Genomic DNA, 12318 nt, shown 5'->3' with positions numbered 1-12318 from the left:
TGGGTTCTGCTCGCCTTGCCTAATGCACCGCAAAGTTACAGGGAATTTCTCATAATTATTTCAGATTTCCGTACTTTTGACCAAAAATTGTGAAAGAACCCACGTTGTTTTAGCTATTGAAAGCCCTGAAATGTCACTGTATTCAAGTGTCATCATTCCAACCTCTCTGCTGGAAGTTTTGTTGATTTTTTTTCATCCCTTAAGCTCACCCTGACAGGGATGTCAAAGTAAGCGTGAATTTCAGACACATTACGGTTCAAGCCATATTCCTTTTTCAATTTGATGTCTGAACAAGAATCCTCACTTTTGCTTTAAACATGAAATGTGTTATTTTAGATCGTGGTTTCTTGTTTTGTTTCAGGTGCAAGACGTGTCGTTCACCAACGACAGCCGCTGGGTAGCTGTTAGTACAATGCGAGAGACAACGCATGTGTTTCCCATCACTCCATACGGAGGTTAGTCTGCTGTGCTATCCAAGCTGCTAACCACAGGATTGTGCTAAGCACAGAAAATATTGCTAGCTAGAAACAGATTACCAGTTAAAATGTCAGGCAGTGTGTGCCTCCTGGCTGAGTTTTGCTGAGCATTATTTTCTGCTATAAGGAATTGGGACCCGTTTCCAGCTACAGAAAGCCATGGTGTCTGTATGAGAGGATCTCATCTCAGCCAAAGGTGCACAGGGAGAATAGTACTGCACTGCTTTTGAATGACACTAATGTTGTATGCTTCAAACCACTGACAATTCACATGTCTGAGCTTGTCATAGTGTCCAGAAATCTGCTGTGTGTGGTCATTTACAAGTAACTGGCTTCAAAGGAAGGAACTGAATTTGAAAGTTTGTCAACTGAGACTTTGAATGAGTTTTGAAATCTAAGCTGAAGATTGATTTAAATCGTGGTTTGAGTTATACAAATAAGTATCAGTAATAATGTGATAGAAATGTTTTGATGCTCATTTTAACGAACTGGTAACTTCTTCAAATTGGCCAAGGTAAAATCATACTAAGTGTAAAAGTGTGAAAGCTTTGAAATTCTTGTTTGTTTGTCATATCCATTGATTTATTCTTTGATATGTTTGAAATCTAGGCCCAGTGAGCTCAAGAACTCACACCCCAGCCAAGATAGTCAACAAAGAAAGTAGGTTCCACAAGAGTGCTGGATTGGATGAATTGGTCGATACAGGACGAGGTAGCCCAGTGCATGGGCTGTCAGAAAGCCCAACATCTTCAGGTAAGATGGCTATGCAGTGGCATTGGGGGGCGGGGTTTCATGGGGTGAGGTAGCCCAGTGCATGGGCTGTCAGAAAGCCCAACATCTTCAGGTAAGATGGCTATGTAGGGGCATTTGGGGGCGGGGTTTCATGGGGTGAGGTAGCCCAGTGCATGGGCTGTTAGAAAGCCCAACATCTTCAGGTAAGATGGCTATGCAGGGGCATTGGGGGGCGGGGTTTCATGGGGTGAGGTAGCCCAGTGCATGGGCTGTTAGAAAGCCCAACATCTTCAGGTAAGATGGCTATGTAGGGGCATTGGGGAGCGGGGTTTCATGGGGTGAGGTAGCCCAGTACATGGGCTGTTAGAAAGCCCAACATCTTCAGGTAAGATGGCTATGCAGTGGCATTGGGGGGCGGGGTTTCATGGGGTGAGGTAGCCCAGTGCATGGCCTGTTAGAAAGCCCAACATCTTCAGGTAAGATAGGCACCTTGTGACGGGGGTGCTTTCATGGTGTAGGGTATCTAAGTTTATGAGGTGTCAGAAAACCCAACATCCTCTAGGGTGGACACCTAGTGGCAAGGGGTTATTTTGTTGGACAAGGTAGCCCACTAAATGGCCTGAAACTTATTTCTCACAAATCTAAATATCATCTTTAGGTGACCTGGTTTTGTCATGTATTTTTTCCTTGTAGGTTTCCACTCTCCAGAGCCCATCTCATCCCTTGGTCACCCAGGAGCCCTCACCAGTGCAGCTGTTAGTAACCCCCGTCTGCCCCCTTATCCTCCCCCCGTCACCATTACCCCGTTGGTCCAAATTAAGCAGCCGGCCATCCTAGCCTCGGTGGGTGCTGTGGCTGGGATGACAGGCAGTGCCTCTCGGCCTCGGAGCGCCTCCTCTCAGACGGCCGCCGTGAGTGACTACGTCTGCATCAGCACCTGCTTTGCGAGCTCCAGAGCTCACTTTGTAACCAGCTCCAAGGGGACCAGAGAGAAGAACGGTAAACGTGGATACATTTTATGAAACAGAAAGAAATAGAGAGAACAAGTTTGTTTTGTCTACATCTCCTAGCCTCAGTCAGAAATAATTTGAATGTCAATACCTGTAAGGATTGTTAGGGAATGTCTCATTACTTGGAACGGTCAGAACGTTAAATTTAGATTGCATTTTCTCAATAAAAAACGAGCCGCTGTTTCACCGGGAGCATGACATTCCTATTGGATCGCTGCCTGGAAATGGTATTATGCACTAAATGGGCCGTTCTGGTCAAGCAGGAATATTCTGATGGAACACTAGTGTTCCAATGGGAATGGTCCTGAAGGAACATTCCTGACTTTTGAGACACACCCTAAGATGATAGTGATTGTTCTGTCAGCTGGAATGACCAATCAGAAAACTCCCCCCAATTGCATTCATATTATCATTAACTATCTCTGGTAATACAACCATGGATTCCTCAAATGCGCCATCATCACTGTGGCTTGGAATCTATAGGGAGGTGACAAACAGTCACGGAGGTGGGAGGCAAAACCCCTGGAGAATATTCTGGGTGGTATCCACAGAGTCAGGTAGGGACTGAAAATTCAGTCCACATGTATGGCTATGTCTGTTGTAGTTGTAAGCTGTGGAGACCAAGACCTAGCCCTAAACACAGTCCACATGCATGGCTGTGTCTATTACATTGCAAGCAGTGAAGACCAAGATATAGCCCTAAACACAGTCCACATATATGGCTACGTCTGTTGTATTGCAAGCAGTGAGGGCCAAGACTTAGCCCTAGACACAAGTTCCAAATGCAGCCTTATTTAACCTAAAGAGGCACCTAGCCAGTTCGTATAGTTTTGACAATTAACCAACTGGGCTTCAACTATTTTGAATTTAGGAAATTCCACCTTAATGTTACATGAATATTCATCAATATCTCCTCCCCTCCCTCCAGATGGCAGTATTAAGCAGACATCAGTGGACTCTCTCTTCATCATGGGTTGCCATGGCAACTTGGTGGAGCACTATCTGGAACCCAAGACATTGCAGACGAGCGGCAGAAAAATTGAGGATAACGCTCTGGAGCTCAGTGTCACTGAGCACGCTCACTGGAGCCTACAAAGGTCAGCCAACTTCCCGCAAATCAAATGGAAATAAGATCCGCACAGACTAGTAGAGTTATACTGTTAGAAAGATTTACATGTTTGGGTTCACTGTTTTCATTGTTGATTGCATTGCTTGGTAAAGTAGACAAATTTGTACAAACCAGTAGGACAGGAAGTCAGACATGTTTGCTTTTTTCTGTTGACATCACAAAACTTTTATAGTCTGCCAGCGTTAGGAGTCAAACACTGTTCAATATTGCAATCATATTTGGGGTTGCTATGCAAAACATGTTTTTAGGAAGCGGCATCAATTCTAGGGGCTTTGCCATGTTACAATCCAAAAGCAAAGTGTCAATCTATTTGGGAATATTTGGGATTTACTGACTTACATCTGATGTATTCTCCCGATGCTGACACGAATCCACAATTTTGACCAGCGTGAATAACTGCTTACAGTTAATTGCTAGAAACAAAAGTCTTAATCGTGTGAACAAAGGGCCAAAATCCACTCTCTGAACTGTGTCTTCTTGTATATCCAACTCTGTATCAGTGGAAGAGATTTCTTTTTCAAACATTTGGACCTTGCGCATGTAAATAGCAACCTTTTGGTTCTGAATTATTAACTGAAGGATCTCATTGGATTTTTCCTACATTATTGGCATTTATTTATGTGTTTAATCATCTTTGAAGAGGGTAGCCCATCCAGCTAAAGCTAATCATTTGGGACCCTCAAAAATCATACAACTTTAAATTAAAAGAACATCAAAAATACAATTCTATCAAATTTACAGCAATAGGTAAAAAATACAAAAGGAGCATGACGAGCATTAGGCAGTACAAATTAGGGAAAAAAAACCTAAGTAAACATGTACAATTACAAATTACAAGGGCACACCAAATACAATTACATCAAAAGTACATTAAAGATACAAAAAACAAAAAAATACAGAAATGTAATAAAAAAATACAGTTTGTGAATGAAAAATATGTTGAGAACATTTGCGCCCCCCATGGATGAGACTAAACTGGCACCTGTTCTACAATCCACTCTTTCAGTAGACATCGAAATGAGTGGAAAGAGGAAGATGAATGGATATTAGAGGGAAGACTTTTTAGAACTTTTGGGGCTCTAAAGCTAAACCTGTTCTTAAAAATCTCACAATTAGGTTTAGGGAAGCTATACTTACCCAAACCAGTTCTTAAAAATCTCACAATTAGGTTTAGGGAAGCTATACTTACCCAAACCTGTTCTTAAAAATCTCACAATTAGGTTTAGGGAAGCTATACTTACCCAAACCAGTTCTTAAAAATCTCACAATTAGGTTTAGGGAAGCTATACTTACCCAAACCAGTTCTTAAAAATCTCACAATTAGGTTTAGGGAAGCTATACTTACCCAAACCAGTTCTTAAAAATCTCACAGTTAGTTTTAGGGAAGTTATACTTACCCAAACCAGTTCTTAAAAATCTCACAATTAGGTTTAGGAAAGCTATACTTACCCAAACCAGTTCTTAAAAATCTCACAATTAGGTTCAGAGAAGCTATACTTACCCTGTGTTTGTACCCATTGTTCGTATCTAGTGGAAAAATAATTTATTTATGTAGTTTGATTTGCTTGTTTCAGGGGCATGAATTGGTCAGAACGCCGCCCTCCATTGAGTGGATTCAACCATCTACTAATAACCAATGATGCTAAACACACAATAGCCAATACAGCAGGTAAAAGTGTGACATTTTTGTGTCCTTGTTACATGTATATCTGACCTTTGTTATTTGACATGAAATATCACCAGAATTGATTTCAAACTATTACTATTTGTTTGGCAGGTAATTTGCATTAATTTGTCACTCTTGGAAATTAGAAAATGTGTTCTAAACAGAGACACCAACAACAAATGGACCCCTAATTTCTGGAATTACCCACCAAGAAGGTCAGAGGGATAATTACCAATGGTTAGCCACCAAAGATGTTTGCATTGTCATGGGCACAATGCTTGAACAAGTTGGAGCTTTTTTTTTCCCACCGAGCAACGATTCCCATAGGGCAACATCATAGGATTTTTTTCCACAGAGAAAAACTCAGTCATCCTGTTTGATAATTCTCCTGGTGAGGCATGCAGAATTGTGGAGTTTGCACAGAAAACTTTGTCTCCAAACTTTGTATTCTGCATGGAAATCACTTACCTTCTCCTCCTTTATTTCTGTCCTAGGATCGATGCTTACTTCAGTTCCGAGAAGCGAGTCATCAGACAGTATCCGCTCAGCCCACAGCAGTCCTGACAGTGACTTTGATGAGCCCTGGCTATCTCAGGTTTGAATCAAGACATGGCTCACAGACTTGAGTCCAAGGTTTCAGGGATGCATTACAATCAGAAAGTTGTACTAAGTTGTTGCACTCAGTTGTCATATTTTCATCTGAATGTATACAAAAACTCACAGGTCGTTGCTTGGGCAGAAGGTGAACATCAGCAATGGCTTTCATGGGTCTCTGTTTCCAGTAAAGGGACACTCGTGCCCAGGCCCATAAAGAGTGCTTAGAAATCCTACACTTTCACGCATCCTCGTGGCTTTTAAATCTACTTGCATTTTGTACATCACTTTAAAGCTGATGGTAGATTCCATTCTTGTGAATGAATTTATAGATGATGTTTACTTTGAATTTAGGTGGAGATGGTGACCCATGCTGGTCCTCATAGACGCCTCTGGATGGGACCCCAGTTCAAGTTCAAGACGGTTCCCCAACCCAGCAGTACCACGGTGTTGTCCTCCACGTCATCTGCGTTACTGTCGGATGGACTGGAGACCAACCGGACAGCCATGGAAATGACGCAAGATGACTTGGATCTCAAACCCTTGAGGTAGGAGGGAAACGGTCATGTGACCCTGTTTACTCCAGGGCCAAGGTTTTTACTCTGGGGTCGTTAGAACAGAAACGTTCTGAGGACTGGAAAAAAAATGCTCAATTATTGAAATGCTGTGCATAGCCTGGGAATAATGTCTGTATCCACAGTCCAGTTTGTTCAGGAGCATTCTGACTTCTGAGATGCTCTGTTATTTAACAGAAGACTGTTGGGTTCATAGTTTTGCATTCCTTCAGGTACCAGTATGCTATGTATTTCCTTCTAGATTCATTGAGCATTTTTTGAAGTACATATTTAACCAGAGTTGAAGTCCATTGCCAATTGAGAGTGCTCCTTTGTTTTCCTGTCTTGACGCTTTCTTGACAGGATTCAACCACTGAGGTCAGACCCTGTCCCGACCCCCCAGCTGAGGTCCTCTGAGGGGTCATCTCAAGCCCTGGCATCCAGCCAAGAAGCATCTTCATTGCCGACATGTATAGAGTACGGCTCAGGTACGTGAATCCAGAGATTTCTGACTTACCACGCCATGTTTGGTTCTTTGGTTCAGTTGACAGTGTGTTGGTCGTCTGTATGTCATCTCTAGGCAGTTCTTTCTATCACCAGCTTATTTTCATCATCTTGAACTGAGTTTTAGAACCACAGACTGTCTCATTTGTGGGCATTCTTTCTAGTCAGACCTACTCATATGATGAAATCATCCGATCTGTTTCACGTTTTCCATTTTCCACATACACCACAAATGGTTAGGCTTTACAACTAAAGCACATTCCCTATACATCCACACGGCGCTGGATGTTCCTTGATGTATCGACAATGTGGAACAAAGTGCCTGGGTTGTCCCACGTACACAACTGCCAGATTTCATCTCCCTCTAACAGTTAAAAATTTATCTGCCAGGTTCCCGAATAGCTCTCATTTTGGAGGGCTGGATTCGTAAAGGTTTAAAGAAGCCATTAGCAACAAAGTCTTTTTGACTTATTCTTATAGTTGCCTGGAAAGTTAATGGCATTCTCTAGGCAATAAGCCTTTTGAGACTTAAATTTGAATGAAATCTGGTATCCTGTGCTATGTAATTGCACATAAACATAACAATTTGAATTCCTCAGACTAAAGACACTGTTGCTATACCTTGTGATTTGGGGCAAGCTTTTGCATAGCGACCACCATCTCTGGAATAGACTGGTTCCTTTGTGCCCTTCTTATCCATTGAGAACAGTGTATTGATGCAAGGTGTCTCTTATGTAACTTAGCAAAAGCTTGCCCCAAATCAATACCCCAAAGGTATAGCAACAGTGTCTTTAGTATGGAGAATTCAAATTATGTTTATGTGAGTACAAACAAGTCAGTGTACCAGATTTATTCAAATGTTACTCACAAAAGGTTTAATTTACATATGTAGCATAGCTGTCATTAATATTCAGCAGAATTCATGAATAGTATATTTGGTCACACAATGTCACAAAGCATCAGTAATGCAGAAGTAACTCTTTGGTTTTCCAGTGGGCATGAAGCATACCATAGTAGTTCATCTTTTCTTCTGTAAGCGTCTTATGAAGTCTCCTCATTTTCCACAGAAAAAAATAGTGGAGGTAACTTGGGTCGCTGCAAAGCATATAATTTGCCCAATTCTAATGTAAATGGCAGGAATATTTCTTTCTACAAGTATAATAACCTTTTCCCACGATGCCTTGCTGAAACACCTCTCCATGGCAACCTTTTTCCGGCATTGTATTCTGAATCACTCACACCGTCTTACTGAAAACATGAGGTATTTGCTGGGTTCAGCTTTGACATCACAAGGTCGTGTAGTAAAAAGCGTTAAAGAGTTTGTTGCAACTGATGATGTTAAAACCAACGCCTAACGTATCACCAACCGATACTGTGTCACAAATTGACCGATAGTGTTGTAAAATTTATATCCAATAATGCACCGGTAACACCTGTTAACGGTTAATGTAAATTCAAAACACCTCCATCCAATAATTTATCACCTGGCAACGGTTACTGTTAATGGTTAATGAAATCAAAACTCGCCGAATAACAGATAAGTATGGGGAAAGGTATGTTAAAGTATAAATTGTGACGCCCAAGTAAGGTTTTTGGAGACACTAACTAGTCCTAATTAAATTCTGTATGACGTGTTACCTAATGACCGCATGGGTGCACCATCAGTGTAATAACATTTATAGACAAAACTGTGTAACTTTGTATCGAGAAATGATGCGCATCTGCTCAGCAACCCACTAATCACCTCGTTTAACTGGGGATTCCTGTGGTGATTACACTCACAGACACAAAACTTTCAGCGACGTTGAAATGTATTTTCTAAAACCCTTCGCTCAATATTTTATTTTGAACATATGAAAAGGGGGTAATCATATACATGTACATGTCGCCACTACATTCTAAGTACGATGGGTAGGGAGGTTGGCCGCCACCGGTCAGTGCTGGAATAAATTGTTCATATTAATTTCTCGCTGGCAAATTTCATTATCATTCTAAGAAGTTACCGCCATCATTTAGAAATTAATTTTGAGGGAGGAAAATCAGGTGTCAATTAGTGATACATTATCGGTTGGGGGTACATTAGGCATTGGTTTAACGGTATCACTTGTAACGGAGCTTAGTGGTGAAACACAAAGGGAGATTTGGTCTGTTGATGGAATAACCTGCCTGCTTGCTTGTCTGTCTGTCTTTTACCCTCGACCTCTTTTCCTCACCTTACCTGGTTTTTGAGAGTGGCAGAGTCACTGCACGATCTTCTCACCCTACTTTTTGGAGTCTGTTCTGAGAGCAGCGACCCATTTTTCACCTGTACCCGCCAAACAACTTGTGTTTGCAGATGCGAATAAGGCTAGCCAAAGGGTCAAAACAAAGAGTCTTGACGGTGGGGCAGCAAAGCCAGACACGATGATAGACCCAGAGACAGACAGGCAGGCGCAGACCAAGGGCAGGCGCAAGAAAAAGAAGAAAGGGAAGATTGGGGTGAAGGAGAGAGAAACGGCGGAGGTGCTGTGGACAAAGGCTGAGTGTGACCCTCAGGAGACTATAGAGACATTAAATAGCCCAGACAAACAGGAGTTAAGCAGGGTAGAGAACAAAGGTAGGAGGGTAGAGTGACCTCAGAAAAAGTAGTTCCCCAATACTTGCTGAGTTTTACTGTTTGGGGGTTTCAATGCATTACTCATGCGAGATGGTAGTTCTGAATCATTAACGTTTCATCAGTTAGCCTAGTGGAATAGAACATAGCTCTTCATAGTTGATGTTTTTGTTGGAATTTGATTGACTGGAATTGGACTGGACTGATTGTGGTGCAGACTAAAAGTTCTGTTCTCTTCTACTTCTGAAAATTTGAGGTTGTAGGGTCTGAATTATGCCAACTTCAGAAAAATAACAAAAATCCTGAAGTGGTTGTCTTTCAGAAATAAAACACATTTCATTTTTCAGCTGGAGGTACTGTACATAATTATTGTAGTTATATAAACTGTCTAGAGTCCATGCTGTTTCAGAGCTTATGGCAGAAAATCCACACATTTCCTCATCGAACTCAATCCTGCGCAAGTTGTTATTGAGAGCAGTCATGATACTTGGAGAATCTATCAGTCTTCCTCAGGAATGGGTTATTGTCTGATGGGTTTTACCTTGTAGGATTACCCTTCACTGTTTTAACCTTTTTTACGTTCTTTGAACCTTTGTATTTGATGGCTTAAGTCTCATAAATTTAAATTGGTCTACACCTGCCCATACTGTTGTGGTAGCAGTGGTTACACATTTGAATTGGCATGTAGAGGACACTGTAGGTCAAATTCCCAAGTTTCTGAAACAAAAATGCCCATTTTGTACATCTGCACTAATGAATCCAACTCCAACGTCCAATCCAACGTCCACTGCTGGCCAGTTTCTCTACAGGCCAGCCCCTTTCTGGCCGGTAGCTTTTAATCCCCCTTCTACCGGCCGGGCTACCGGCCGAATCTGCGCTTAAGGGCCCTCCTTCCTGGAGATTCGTTGTGATTCTGCTTTCTAGTAGGAGTCAACTGCTGATGAACAACACAATGGGGTTTCTTTAATCGGTTTAATCCTACCCAGTGACCTATCTGGGACAAAGGCCTGGCATCTACTTCAGGGGAGTGTTACGGCTGAGTGGTCTTCCAGAAATTTTCTTGATTTGAGCTGCTTTTTATTTACTGTGCTTGATCAAGAAATATTTCAATAGGCATTGAAATACACAGGTGCATTTTCAAGAGTTCTAGTAAAATAACTGCATTGCATGGACTTCAAGTCTTCACTGATAAAGATTAGAATTTTTAGCGCTACAACAGGGATTTCACTTCCACTCATTTTATCCAGCATCGTGCCCTCACCAGAAAGAAAAGTACTCAGGACAGTAAAGTCCAAGTATCCAATATTGTTGCCAGTCAGATGAATTTTGGAGAAGTTGTATGAAGAGATCAGTTAAGCTGCCCAGCCCCGCCCTTGTTTTTCCTCCTGAATAAATTGAATCACAGACTACGTCTACAGAACTAAAAATTGCTGTACAGTTCAGAGCCCTTAATCATCAAGGAATTATTGCTGTAAATGCTGCTAAAATGGGTCCAAATGTATACATCACTTTGTATTGGTGTTTTTGTTTTAACCTGTGGAAAAAAACAGCCTGACATTTCAATAATAATGACAAGTGGAAATCACATTCTCCTGTGCCTACAAGAGTTGATTTGCCCTTTTGTGCAATGTATTTTGACCTTTCGTGTCTTTCAAATAAAGTGAGTGCATGCTGGATTTTCTGAGAGTGAGAATTCATACATTTTTTTTAAGAGATACAAAATTCCATGTTTTCATTTCATTTGCCGAACCAAACCAAAATGAACAAGTGTTTGCTGTGGTTTGATTCTAATTGTTTTGGTGGTGCTTTTTCACTGTTTGTTGGTTCTGTTGAATGATTCAAATTGCCTGACATTTTGACATCAAGACTTGGTAACTAGCTACAGTCGTGTAAGAATTTTCACTTGCAGTTAAAATAAAATTTTAAAGGTACAAAAATGATCAGACTAAGAAAACCTATGAATGAATCTCTATTGTAAAACTTTAATTGGATTTGTGACTTACTCTTTTTTGATGGGAGACCTCACAAAACCTGTATTTGAGCTTTGGAGTCAGTTGTGCGACGTCAAGTTTCAAAGCAAGTTTGACAAAAATACTCCAACCATTTTGTTAACACTGTTGCTGGTCTCCTGCTACTTGTGAACTGATTGCAACTTTAATTGGATTTGACTTGTAATGAGTGGTTTAAGTGTGTGATATGTGCACATGTTTTTGATAACTTTTGACCTATCAATTGAGTACCTGTTTTTAAAGGTCTTTTCCATCTCCTCAGGACTCTGTCAAATGTCTAATGTCATGCGGGATCATTTTAACATAAAGAGTTTTAAGCAATGGGTCTTTCTGTTGCTTTTTTTTAGGAGCATTTGATCAGACGGTTAATTTGCTAGAGGTCAGTTGTGGTAGTTGGCCCGAGAACAGCTACCAGCGAAGTTCAGAGGTTGTGGAAGAGAGACTAAGGCAAACCATTGCTGATGCGATGGCGGAATCGCCCCTGATGAGCCACACTCAACCAAGCAGACACAAAGGTTGGTTTGATGAAAGAGTTGTCATTTGTGAAGAGATCAGTTGCCTGTTCAATTGTACAAGAATAACACTGTGTTTTTTTCAGCACGTTCTGGTTTGGTCAATTCAAGTTCTTGTGGATAAGTCTGTATGTTGTGGGGTTTTAAATAAGCCCATAATGGTGCAGTGCATGTGTCCATTAGCAAGACACATTATCACAATTTGCTTCAACCCACCCAGGAGTGTGTCAGTGAGTTGGTTGTGCCAAAATGACAACTTGTAGCAGAGGTAGTCTCAGGAATGCTTTAACCTGATCCATCAGAGTGTGTGGGAAAGTCTATTGAAATTACAGGATGTTGAACATTGGGGATTGTGGTAAGGTAACCCAGGCACCAGCAGTGGTAGATACTTTGATTGCTTCCAGAGCTACGGCTAGGTCTATTGTCTGGACGTCTCCACGTACTTTCAATGGAGTGAAGACCTAGACGTAGCTCTAGACAACAGATTCGAATGCAGGCAAAATTTCAAACTTATCCAGGAACCTATTAAGGCACCACAC

General features: G+C 41.3%; 1 protein-coding gene across 4 annotated transcripts in view; it reads left to right on the top strand.

The window, feature by feature from the left end:
- bcas3 (BCAS3 microtubule associated cell migration factor) overlaps positions 1 to 12318 on the top strand; it is a 36292-nt gene that overhangs the window by 19269 nt on the left and 4705 nt on the right. For 2 of the 4 annotated variants that reach the window (XM_022246434.2, XM_022246433.2), the window contains exons 10-19: positions 362 to 455; positions 1086 to 1229; positions 1902 to 2207; positions 3147 to 3315; positions 4922 to 5016; positions 5508 to 5608; positions 5962 to 6155; positions 6525 to 6649; positions 9001 to 9261; positions 11615 to 11782. In XM_022246434.2, coding sequence (XP_022102126.2) covers positions 362 to 455; positions 1086 to 1229; positions 1902 to 2207; positions 3147 to 3315; positions 4922 to 5016; positions 5508 to 5608; positions 5962 to 6155; positions 6525 to 6649; positions 9001 to 9261; positions 11615 to 11782 — 1657 coding nt within the window. The remainder of the gene's footprint in view (positions 1 to 361; positions 456 to 1085; positions 1230 to 1901; positions 2208 to 3146; positions 3316 to 4921; positions 5017 to 5507; positions 5609 to 5961; positions 6156 to 6524; positions 6650 to 9000; positions 9262 to 11614; positions 11783 to 12318) is intronic. The other 2 variants (XM_087141681.1, XM_022246435.2) reach the window with 1 other exon arrangement.

The sequence above is a fragment of the Acanthaster planci genome, linkage group LG09 (genome assembly GCF_054643075.1).
Source record: "Acanthaster planci isolate LZ-2023a linkage group LG09, COTS_SCS, whole genome shotgun sequence".
NCBI classification, from domain to species: Eukaryota; Metazoa; Echinodermata; class Asteroidea; order Valvatida; family Acanthasteridae; genus Acanthaster; species Acanthaster planci.
The sequence above is the reverse complement of the archived record's forward strand: the minus strand, read 5'-3'. Positions and strand labels throughout refer to the sequence as shown.